Genomic DNA, 12,155 nt, shown 5'->3' with positions numbered 1-12,155 from the left:
TAAATATTTGGATGAACGATGACCGAGTGGCATAGGCAAGATGCAATAGATGGTATGAAATGCAGTATAAACATATGAGATGAGTAATGTAAGATATGTAAACATTATTCAAGTGGCATTATTAAAGTGATTAGTGATCAATTTATTAAAGTGGCCAATGACTTCAAGTCTGTATGTAGGTAGCAGCCTGTGTTAGTGATGGCTGTTTATCAATCTGATGGCCTTGAGATAGAAGCTGTTTTTCAGTCTCTAGGTCCCAGCTTTGATGCACCTGTACTGACCTCGCCATCTGGATGTTAGCGGGGTGAACAGGCTGTGGCTCAGGTGGTTGTTGTCCTTGTTGACCTTTTTGGCCTTCCTGTGACATCGGGTGCTGTAGGTGTCCTGGAGGGCAGGTAGTTTTCCCCCCGGTGATGCGTTGTGCAGACCTCACTACCCTCTGGAGAGCCTGCAGTTGTGGGCAGTGCAGTTGCCGTACCAGGCGGTGATACAGCCTGACAGAATGCTCTCAATTGTGCATCTGTAAAAGTTTGTGAGGTGGTGTGTCCCAGGTATAAATCAGTCCGATTAGAGGGGAACAATGAAAAAACACAGTGGAACTGGCTTCGAGGTCCATAGTTGAGTTTGAGTAGCCTTGCGGGTTCCAGAATAGAGCTTGCCTGGTGATGTTGGAAGGGGGCTTTTAGAGGGTGTGGCCAATCCATCCGTCTCCATCTCCTCCTTTGGATCTCCTCCACAGAACATGACTAGCGCACTCCCAACCACCAACCACACCACCAACCACACCACCAAACCACCAAGTACCAACCCCATCACCAAACCACACTCCCAACCACACCACCAACCAACACTACCAAACCATCAACCACACCACCAAACCAAACCACACCACCAAACCACATCACACCACCAAACCACACCAATTGATGTCTTTTATTTTAATAATATTAAAACACATTACAAAGTAATTATGGAAATACAGAACAGGTCATTACAGATAACTTAAAATGTACCCTGCAACTTTGTTCACATTCATTGACCAAAATAATTGAATGGATTTATTCACTTTGGTCTCAGCACTGCACTTCTGTGTCTGTTATTATGAGTAAAATTAACTGAGTAAGAACTTTTATTTGTTCTAGGCCGGGCAGCAGTTTGAGAAACACTTTGCTTGAAGGGGGTGTACATGAGGCTGATGTTGAATAAATGTGTTAATATAGGTACTATTACATTTCAGTCTTTTAGCAGACGCTCTTATCCAGAGCGACTTACAGGAGCAATTACGGTTAAGTGCCTTGCTCAATGGCAAATCGACAGATTGTTCACCTAGTCGGCTCAGGGATTCGAACCAGCGTCCTTTCTGTTACTGACCCAACGCTATTAAGCGCTAGGCTACCTGCCACCTCAAACGCTGATTTGTCACATAAATGCACCCATTCATTCAGGTTACAGACCATGTAACTAGGCCTAGGACCCCTAGACAAAGCGAATGCAACAATATCCGTAGACTAGTGAATGGTTATGAAAGGTGTTATGAATGCCGTATGTATACTTCCTTCCTAAAGTGTTAGAGCATTTTGTTCAGCTTGACATACGAGTCCCTGTCATTATTCTTTGACTTACATAACCATCTTGGTCATACTTTAACTTTAGGTCCATTTCCATCTATACAAAACCTTGTTACTAAAATAACCACATGCTAAAAATCATACACAGAGGGGGAAAAAATGCAAATGTGTTGTTCTCTATGGAGCTTGCATATACAATACATCTACTGCATTTGTCACCATACAGAGAATCAGGGTGAAATATAATGCAAATCTTGCAAAGAAAAAGCCAAAAAAGCTTTGATCTGACAATGGTGAGCTCAACAAGATACTATCTTTGTTTTGTTTGACAAAAACTGCAGAAAAGACTTCATCCCAAAAGCTGCGAAGAGAAAGTGGTATGCTTTCTATTTTTGAAAGAAATGTGTAACATAGAGCAGACTTTGTTTTAGAACTGTTACTATCATCCCACATAGACCTCTAGCTCCACACACACCAAAAGGGTAACACACCTTGAATACAACACCAGACTGTTATTCATACCAACCTCAAGCCAATATCCTGGGACGTCTTCTGAAAATTCTATTTGGGTGTCTTCTTCAAGTTGAAGTCATTCAAATGCGTTACAAAAACAAACAATATAAGATACGGTGTCTGCCTATGTTGTAATTTTGTTTTAATAAAAACTAACGAAACAACAATGAAAATAAGGGACACCTTGGCCTAGCTGCTAAGGACCACAGCTACTCTAAAAAGGCTAGGTCTTTGGCAGCTTTCTGTGTACACTCCACACACTTGATCACACCACAAGTCTGCCTGCGTATTCCCGTCTATGTTCTGTTCATGAGTCCATCCCTAGCCTGGTCCCAGATCTGTTTGTGCCATCTTGCCAGCTCCTACGATAATTGTCACAGCAAGATGGAAAGACAGCACAAACAGATCTGGGAGCAGGCTAGTCCATCCCTACTGTCTCACATGGCTCCAGGGGGAGGAGTGGGTATTGTCTTTGTCTGCAGAGCTGAGCTGGATCATTTGTCCTTGTCCTCTTCCTGAGTCTCCTCCTCGATCACCATTATCCTTAGGCCTGAGATCTGCCCATTAGCATCCAGCTGTACCCCCTCTACCTGGCTCTGCTGCCCAGCCTCAAGCACCTCCCCCTGGGCATCATCCGACTCCCCCTGCATCACCATCTCCTCCCCTCCCTCCCCCTCAACCCCCTCCGAGACCATGGTCATCTCCATCCCAGCATGGACCACTACGGCAGAGCCCTCCTCCCCAGTCTCGGCCTCTCCTTCTTGGGCCAGCTGTAGCTCCATCACCGCCCCCATGGTCTGGTCATGGTCGCCCGGCGCGGGGTCGATCTCAATCACGGTGGTGAGTGCCTGGCTCTTGTCCTCAACCCCCTCCACCAATCCCTCCTGTACCATCCCCATCTCCACAACCTGGCCCATGGGCTGCTCCACCATCATCTCCCCACCGTCGGTCACCCCTCCCTGGGTGAGTTGGACCAGCTCCACGGGACTCATTACGGTTCCTCCCAGCTGACTGGGGTCCTGGAGGGTGGTGCCCACTAGCGTCAGCCCCTGGGAAGGGTGCAGCGTCAGGGTCTCCGTCTTGCCGTCGGCCCCCACCATGGTGGTGATGTATCGGGTGAAGGTCTGAGCGCCGGCGGGCAGAGTGTGAAGGGTTACCGTGTTGTTCTGTTGACCCAGCGTAGCCATTGGGAGGCCTGACAGGGAGAAGGGCTGGCCCATGGAGGAGAATGAAATGGGGGAGAGGATAGTGAACTGCTGGGGCTGCAGGGTGGCTGTCTGGGGCTGGGAGAGGGATGAGGTGAGGAGGGTGGTGGTGGAGGCTGGCCGCTGCAGACGGGGGCGTTTGGCCTTGGGCTTGGTGGATTTGCCTCCTGGGGTGTGGCTGATGTTGTTGAGGGGCTGAGGGTGGCAGAGCTGAGCTCTGACGTGCTGCTGTCGTCTCTGTTCCTCCAGCTGCAGCTCCAGGTCTGCAGAGATCAGGTCAGAGGTTAGAAATGACTCAGATGGTGCTCTACAGTAATCAACCGTATCAATTAGCAAGTGAATAGTTTTTGTTTGAGGCAATATCCAATACAGGTCTATCTTTGCAATTAAATGTAGACTTCAATGCGGAATACACATTTCAGTTGAATGCATTCAGTTGTACAACTGACTAGGTATCCCCCTTTCAATTACATTTTTTGTTCCCGACCATTCACATTAAATGATATGACTAAAATTGAAATGATCCAAAACATCATAGGCTACATATCTCAATCTCCCTTCCTCTGCCTGAAGTTACTGAATTGAAAACGGAATTGATCATTACTCACTGGTCAGTGTGCTAATGACCTGCTCCTCTCCAGGGTCAGTCTGTTCTCTCCTTACGCTCAGGATGTGTTTGACCGAGTCCAGCAGGCCGAACACCTGGGCCAGGTTACTCAACACTGCCACCTCTACCAGACAGGAATCTGAGGTCCATCAGTGGGTAATCGATCACATGGTCAGTAATAACACATCCATCAGTCAGTCAGTCAATCAATTAATCAAAGACATGAAATGTGTTTCAACAAGACATATGTGTACCTTATTTTTTGGTTGCCCCCATAATCTAGTATTTTCTTTATGTTACTCCTGAGAAGTCAACGTTACTTCTCATTTTATTTCATACCCTGATCAACAGAAACCAACATTGCACCTGTGTGGCACCATGCATATACCCTTAGAATTGACCTGTACCCTATCCCCTGTGTCCTAGGCCTAGCTACCAGTATCCACCAGCGTCCTGCATGGCAGCCTGCTCGCTGCGTAGCTGCACTCCTCTCAGCATTTATGACCTGTACCCTATCCCCTGTGTCCTAGGCCTAGCTACCAGTACCCACCTGCGTCCTGCATGGCAGCCTGCTCGCTGCGTAGCTGCACTCCTCTCAGCATCTCCAGCAGCTCTGTCCTGATGTTGTCCACCACCTCCCCCATCAGGCCAACATCAGCTATGCCTCTCCAGAAGTTCAACGTCTCCTCTGGGGGGAACATAAAGGACACAGCAGAGTTCAAATTCAAAGTAGGGTATATGTCATTTGAGTCACAGTTATGTGAAAAAGGTGAGGAAGAATTCATCCAGTCACATGCCAAGCAGACCTAAAGTCAAATACGTGTCACATACTTGAGATGTGGTTGGTTTAGCTTGACAGGCATGTAGGGTCGGTGGGGTTTGCACTTTGGGGATTATTCTATTAGTTTCATTTTACCGGGCGAGCTAAATCAATCGCACCCAACAGCAAGTACTTGACATAGCTTCATACCTGGGTCAAATGCACTAAGATTAATACAAGACTAATGCCCAGACAACTACTTGACTTCAGAGTTGAGAGTATAAATACAGTAAACAGTCACGAGTGGGAACTGTTTAGGTGAAGAACTCACCTGATATCTCACTGGTTTCCTTCCTCTCTGTTGTCTCCACTGCTACGGCCCCAGAACTCCAATCCACTGTTCCGGTCAGAACCTCTGACCTCTCCTCTGTTGTCATGGCAGCCTGGCCACCATTACCAATCACCACCTGGGCTACATGTCCAAAAAGGGGAGAGACATGGTTAGCTACACTACTTACAATATTCAATACACAACATAAAACGGATGATTCTGGTCCCGCATGCTTATTGACTGATAACGTATTCCAAACATGTGTGTGTGTTATATATATATGCCAATGAAAATGTAAAGTTAATTGACATGCCTTAGAATATCACAAATTCAAAAGGAGGTAAATGGGAGAAAATTGGATTAAAAGGTTCTTTACCAAAAATAACTGCTAGACAAAAAAATAACTGCCAGACAAACTTTTAAATTGTTTTGCCACAGACAATCTGAGATCTTAACAGCCCCCAGGGAGGGGCGTGTCTGGTCTCACCTTGTGAGGAGGTGGGTGTGGTGAGGCCGCTGCCGTCAGGGGGGAAGCGCGTGTTGTTGATCAGCAGGTCAAACTTGGTGCTACGACACGTGTTGGTGCACAGAGTGCTGTGTTCATAGAAGTCTAGCTGCCCCGAGTCCATCATCTTCCTGAAGGAGAGAGATGATTAGATAAAAGGTTAAGAGTGAGGAAAGAGAGCGGGAAGGGACACACCATGTGCATCAATCACCTCGGGTTGATTTTCCACTCAGACCTGGGATTCTAACTTGCAACCCTCCAGTTTCTGGCCCACATCTCTAACTTCTTGACTACCTCTGATGCCTAAGAGACAGGCAAAATGCCTATCTAACGATCTCAGATCTCTCCACAAGTGCATAGGGGGTAGGGGCTAGAGGCTAGGGGTTGATTTGGGACCGGTCGACTCTACTCCTGACCTGAGCATGACCCCGCCCATCCGGATAGCTCTCTTCCAGTCTTTCAGTGTAGCCTTCCCAGACATGTGGACAAACTGCTTGGGACTGATCAGCTGGTCTTCATACTGTATAGTGCAGACATTATAGGTAGAGAGTTTAGAAAGGAACCATCTGTTCACTGGGATTACAAAACAGATACCTATACCACCTTATCATAAAGGAGACAGCAAAGAAACAACTGGCCAATGAGAAACCTTCAACTGATGTCTAAGGCATTGTTGAGGCAAACGGTATGTGACATTCTCACAATCCCTTCTGTTGACAATGTACAAACAAGACTAAAACTCTTAAAAAGTATACCAAAGCTGGCAGTCTGAGCTGTTCCTTCTCTGCACACTAGCATTTGAAAATCTTTATGATTTCTGTAGAGAATAGTGACCATGACAATACTAACCTTGACACATTTGACGTTTATTCCAGGACAGACAAACTTCTTGACCAGTAGCACAGCTTTACACTCTCCACATGTGATGGGATAGCCCAACTCTACGTCCTCCCCGTCAACTGTTGTTTCTTCCCAAGGAACACACACACACACACACACACACGCACATGTTTTATGATATACTTTGTTTGTGTGGGACTGTGTGTGTGTCTGTGTGTGTGTTACTTACCTGGGTGTGACTCCACAGCCACAACAGCTGTGTCTGCCTCTCCCGACTCATCCATACTGCAACGGAAAGTGAATACAAAACAAATTAAAACTTTGGCTAAAAAAACAAATCAGGGTCTGCTTGCCACAAGACTGTGTTAGCTCACTAACCTAAAGCCTAGGCAAACAGCTTGGGGAGCCATCATGTGAGCGTGGTTCACCGAACCAACTCTGTTACACTAGTCTTGTCCTCTTTTCCCCCCCCCATCAGGCTCAAGTAAGCATCAGTGTGTACCTACCTTGCTGTGATTGGTTGTAGCTGGAGGATGACCTGTGTCTTGCTTTCATTGTCATCACCATCATCTTCCTCAGCAGCCCTCATCACCATCAAGTCCCCCACGGAGACTGTCGTCACCTCGGTTTGTGCCATCCTGACTCCTCTCCCAGTGTAACCTACTGAAAGCCCCAGGTAAAGATTAAGAGCACAATGGTGACAAATAGGCAAGATTACAAGAATGTGTGTGTGAAAGACTAGTCACATACAGGAGGACAGATAGGACAAGGTAGAATATGGATAAGATGCTCTCAGGGCAGACCATGCCCATAAACAGATTCAGTTCAGTTGCCTCTCAGTTTCAGCCAATGGCTGTATGGTTTAATTTAAACCTCCAAAGTGTTATTCAGTTATTCTGTCATAGTTAGAAAGGGGGGCACTGCATGGGGCTCATTGAAAGCCACGGTTACTACATAGCTATCTTTCCTACTTGGTCCCTACACATTTAAAAGGCGAGGAGAAAAACCTGACTGAAAACTTTCTTTGCATAACTTTTAACTAGTAGCTAGCTATCGTTACACCTGGTATCCTGGCTGTAACTAAGTGCACTACATTGCCCATATCCACAGAAACGTTGCGTTAGCTAGCTAACTAACGTACTAGTTAAAAGTAATGTACAGCAAGTTTGCACTCAGTTCTTCTCCTCGCAACGTGTCTGTGGGTATGGGCAGTGTAGTGCACTAGTTACAATCAGGAGATCAAGTGGAACATAGCTAACTAGCTGCTAAAGCGCCATTTGCCCGAATAGCCTTTCCCACTGATCTGTATAGCTGAACGGCTAACGGCCTACACCCGTGCATTGTACTAGTCCGGCTATCTTGCTAGCAAGGGGGCGGCTTGTAGCTAGCAAGATGGCTAAGCTAACTAAAGTAATGGACTTTGGGCAGAGATTTGGCGCTCACGCAACCTGTGGCCGGGATGTTACTAGCCACCTTGAGATTTACAGCGTGGCGGCGGTTACGTGCCGCTTGTTTCAGACGATAGCGTGCGTCCGTTCGTTCTACTTTTTCTTTTCTCCGCTCCCCTTCAAAATTACGTCCCTGTGCGGCAGCACGTACACCAAACAACAACGCGGCGACGGCGTTGCCCCGCCATTCGGAGCGAGCACGGGGTGTTACCCCTTTAAAATGACCAAATCTACGTAGAGATAGACATTACCTCGCATATAAATCAGTTAGCCTTTATGAACCGAATACACCTAACAGTACAAAGCCATCGTTTAGATTTTCCTTACCGTTTTTATGAAGTCGAACACATCCCTTCAAGCTGCTGGGCATGCGCACTTAGAGCAGTCACACTTCCTCATATAGCGCGGCTCGCCAGTCATGCATGCTGCATCCTCAAAAATAGGTCAAAAATAAAAACAAGCCTGTTGACAAGTCGCTGTTAAATGTTTTATGACTGCAATCATCACTTATTTCACAGCATTAGGACAATTGGATTATGACCTGCTTTTGCTAATGCATGTTTTGTGGACCAGTAGCACAAGTCTGTATGTATGGGGGTCGCACTAGAATTAATCAATTCTTGCTTTATGAAAGATTGTTATCTTTGTACAAAATTTTGGAGCGCAAAGATTCACGATCATTCGCAGCTCCGGGCAGTAAAAATTATGCTTCCGAAATCTCTTGATATCGATTCCGCAAGAAGAGTGGTGAATCCCCACCCTTCCTGTGCTAAACATAGCAGAAGCCCTTTTTAACATTCAGGTTACAGTTTTTACAATGTGTTCTTTGGACACAGGGACTTCAGTCAGGGTAGGGAAAAACATTAAATGTATTTTATTCTGTTAGTGATTTTCCATTGTATGAAAAACTTAAATGATATTTTAGTTGACAAAACAACGAATAATATTAATGAATCAAATGGAATTCGATGCATTTATCCGTAATTTGTCATAACGCAAAGCATCATGGGATAGATAGGTTGAGCATTTTAGATTCTGATTGGTCCCCTCTTCCCGGATTGCGTCTCAGTCCTGAGGTGTGTGCTCGTTCACTACTCCCTGCAAATCAAACAATATTGGCTTGTGTACTAGCGTTTCGAGATACCATTCATTTCATTTCAAATTAATGAAGGCAACAAGTGCACACTTCAGGAGAAGTTTGAGATTATTGGGACGTAGGGCTAGGGTAATCGCTAAAAGGTATCCAGCATTTGTCAAATTAACATCAAAAGTTGTTGTTTTTCGTGCATTTTAGCTAACCCTTTTCCTAAACGTAACCTAATTATCCTAACCTGCTGCGTAAATACTGCTAACAATCGGACCCCTCTGAAATAATGAATGGCCCTCCCTTCAGTAAAATATATGTTTACCCGACCCCCCCAAACCTGGTGTAAAAAAGTGTCCCTCCACTATACCAAAAACAATAATTCAAACAAAGTGGATAAGCACATAACATTCCTACTGTTTATCCTCTCATAGGACAGACCAGAGCCCTAGACATGCAGTTTTAAGAAACTGTTCTCCGTTTTGTAGTTACATGACAAAGTAGCCAGAAGGTTGTGGATTCGCATATCACCACGGACAAGGGTAGGGGGGATAAGATCCCCATTATAATAAAAGCACTGCATACATCTATCATCTTATTTCCGTTAGATAAAAAAAATGCTTTTTATAAATGCAATTCATGCACTTCTATGTCATTTAACATGACTGGAGAAAAGCAGAATCTTTTTTTTATACGACAACTGAGCCTGACAACCAACGAGCGCAAAAACAGTTTTCTTTGCTAATTTGTTACAAATTAACGGAAATATCATAATAATCCTAATATCAGAATTGTATAATTATTCAGACACTTTACTCAGTACTTTGCGTATATGCACTTATAAAACATGTTTTGGGGGAAATTATCATTTTCAAATGTATTCTATTTTATTCAATGATATTGTTGTTACAGAATAGATGTGTTTACTGTGATTAGTGCATGGGAATATAAGAGCATATGCTAGGCTAAATTAACAAACTAGGCATGCATAGTTTACTGCATGATCCTCAAACCAAAGACTGGCCAAACTCGTGTTTCTGAAAGTGAATTCCAATGCACTGTAGAATGACTGTGTAGCTTAATAAGGCATATTTTCCTTTTATTCAGCCTAAATGCGAAATTTGTAGGCATGTTGTTGAAGTGCTGTTGTTTTGTTTTTGAAATGCTGATTGCTCCTGCCAGCCTGTGGCATGTCACAAATAAGTCACAATTTGTTTCTTAAATGGCAGGCTATAGCCTTGAAATAATAATAATATAGCCTAAATAATTCATTTTTGTTCCTTCTTAGGCTACCTGGCTTGCTCCTGACTGACTTAGTATGTAGTTTAATAGCCTGTTGAAATGTTGAACTTTAAATGAAAGTGACAGAAATGCAGACACCGGAGGCAGATGGTAGAGCTCTGATATTTATTATAACAAAGGGAGCAGGCAAAGGCAGGTCAGGGACAGTTCATAAACCAAGTGAGAGTCCAAACAGTACCAGATGATAGGCAGTCTTGACATCCGAGTACAAAACAGTACAAGGGATAGGCGGGCTGGTAGTCAGAACAGGCAGAGTGGTCAGGCAGGCGGGTTCGGAGTCAGGACAGATAAGGGTCGAAACCAGGGGGACTAGAAACAAACAGAGACTGGGGAAAAATAGGAGCAAGGAAAACCACTGGTTGACTTGGCAAACAAGACAAACTGGCACAGAGAGACAGGAAACACAGGGATATATACACCGGGGATAACAAGCAACACCTGGAGGGGGTGGAGACAATCACAAGGACAGGAAAACAGATCAGGGTGTGATACATTTTTTTTGTCTCCTCGGCGATAGTATGTTGTACTGCAGCCTATGAATGTCAAAAAAAAAAAATCCCATATGCATCAGAGTTTTTCCCGGCATGTTACAGCTTGTTTCTAGCACAAAGCATTGCAGACTAAAGCGGCATTATAGATTGCTTTATACACTGCTCAAAACACTTAAACAACACAATGTAACTCCAAGTCAATCACACTTCTGTGAAATCAAACTGTCCACTTAGGAAGCAACACTGATTGACAATAAATTTCACATGCTGATGTGCAAATGGAATAGACAACAGGTGGAAATTATAGGCAATTAGCAAGACACCCCCAATAAAGGAGTGGTTCTGCAGGTGGGGACCACAGACCACTTCTCAGTTCTTTTGAATGCTGGCGGTGCTTTCACTCTAGTGGTAGCATGAGACGGAGTCTACAACCCACACAACTGGCTCAGGTAGTGCAGCTCATCCAGGATGGCACATCAATGCGAGCTGTGGCAAGAAGGTTTGCTGTGTCTGTCAGAGTAGTGTCCAGAGCATGGAGGCGCTACCAGGAGACAGGCCAGTACATCAGGAGACGTGGAGGAGGCCGTAGGAGGGCAAGAACCCAGCAGCAGGACCGCTACCTCCGCCTTTGTGCAAGGAGGAGCACTGCCAGAGCCCTGTAAAATGACCTCCAGCAGGCCACAAATGTGCATGTGTCTGCTCAAAGGGTCAGAAACAGACTCCATGAGGGTGGTATGAGGGCCCGACGTCCACAGGTGGGGGTTGTGCTTACAGCCCAACACCGTGCAGGACGTTTGGCATTTGCCAGAGAACACCAAGATTGGCAAATTCGCCACTGGCGCCCTGTGCTCTTCACAGATGAAAGCAGGTTCACACTGAGCACGTGACAGACGTGACAGAGTCTGGAGACGCCGTGGAGAACGTTCTGCTGCCTGCAACATCCACCAGCATGACCGGTTTGGCTGTGGGTCAGTTATGGTGTAGGGTGACATTTCTTTGGGGGGCCGCACAGCCCTCCATGTGCTCGCCAGAGGTAGCCTGACTGCCATTATGTACCGAGATGATATCCTCAGACCCCTTGTGAGACCATATGCTGGTGCGGTTGGCCCTGGGTTCCTCCTAATGCAAGACAATGCTAGACCTCATGTGGCTGGAGTGTGTCAGCAGTTCCTGCAAGAGGAAGGCATTGATGCTATGGACTGGCCCGCCCGTTCCCCAGACCTGAATCCAATTGAGCACATCTGGGACATCATGTCTCGCTCCATCCACCAACGCCACGTTGCACCACAGACTGTCCAGGAGTTGGCGCCACCTCATCAGGAGCATGCCCAGGCGTTGTAAGGAGGTCATACAGGCACGTGGAGGCCACACACACTACTGAGCCTCATTTTGACTTGTTTTAAGGACATTACATCAAAGTTGGATCAGCCTGTAGTGTGGTTGTCCACTTTAATTTTGAGTGTGACTCCAAATCCAGACCTCCATGGGTTGATAAATTGGA

At 45.6% G+C, this 12,155-nt stretch overlaps 1 protein-coding gene and 1 non-coding gene across 11 annotated transcripts; both read right to left on the bottom strand.

The window, feature by feature from the left end:
- Positions 1–918: 918 nt before the first annotated feature.
- Positions 919–8,587, bottom strand: LOC115175709 (glucocorticoid modulatory element-binding protein 1). Of its 10 annotated transcripts, none has more exons than XM_029735162.1 (10): positions 7,803–8,587; positions 6,836–6,992; positions 6,559–6,614; positions 6,339–6,457; positions 5,906–6,009; positions 5,472–5,620; positions 4,985–5,125; positions 4,444–4,581; positions 3,895–4,032; positions 919–3,549 (listed from the first exon to the last, which is right to left on the bottom strand). In XM_029735162.1, the coding sequence occupies exons 2-10, from the start codon at positions 6,964–6,966 to the stop codon at positions 2,576–2,578; spliced, it is 1,950 nt and encodes a 649-aa protein (XP_029591022.1). In that variant the 5' UTR covers positions 6,967–6,992; positions 7,803–8,587; the 3' UTR covers positions 919–2,575. The 10 variants fall into 10 exon arrangements, with proteins under 10 accessions (XP_029591022.1, XP_029591023.1, XP_029591020.1 ...); XM_029735163.1 differs by having other exon boundaries at positions 6,836–6,989; XM_029735160.1 differs by having other exon boundaries at positions 8,029–8,587.
- LOC115176330 (U11 spliceosomal RNA) lies at positions 8,435–8,570 on the bottom strand. Its single transcript, XR_003872225.1, has one exon. It is a non-coding gene; the product is annotated as a U11 spliceosomal RNA (small nuclear RNA).
- Positions 8,588–12,155: the final 3,568 nt, after the last annotated feature.

This window comes from Salmo trutta, chromosome 36 (genome assembly GCF_901001165.1).
Source record: "Salmo trutta chromosome 36, fSalTru1.1, whole genome shotgun sequence".
In the NCBI taxonomy this organism is placed as follows: Eukaryota; Metazoa; Chordata; class Actinopteri; order Salmoniformes; family Salmonidae; genus Salmo; species Salmo trutta.
This window is presented reverse-complemented; position numbering and strand designations above follow the sequence as displayed.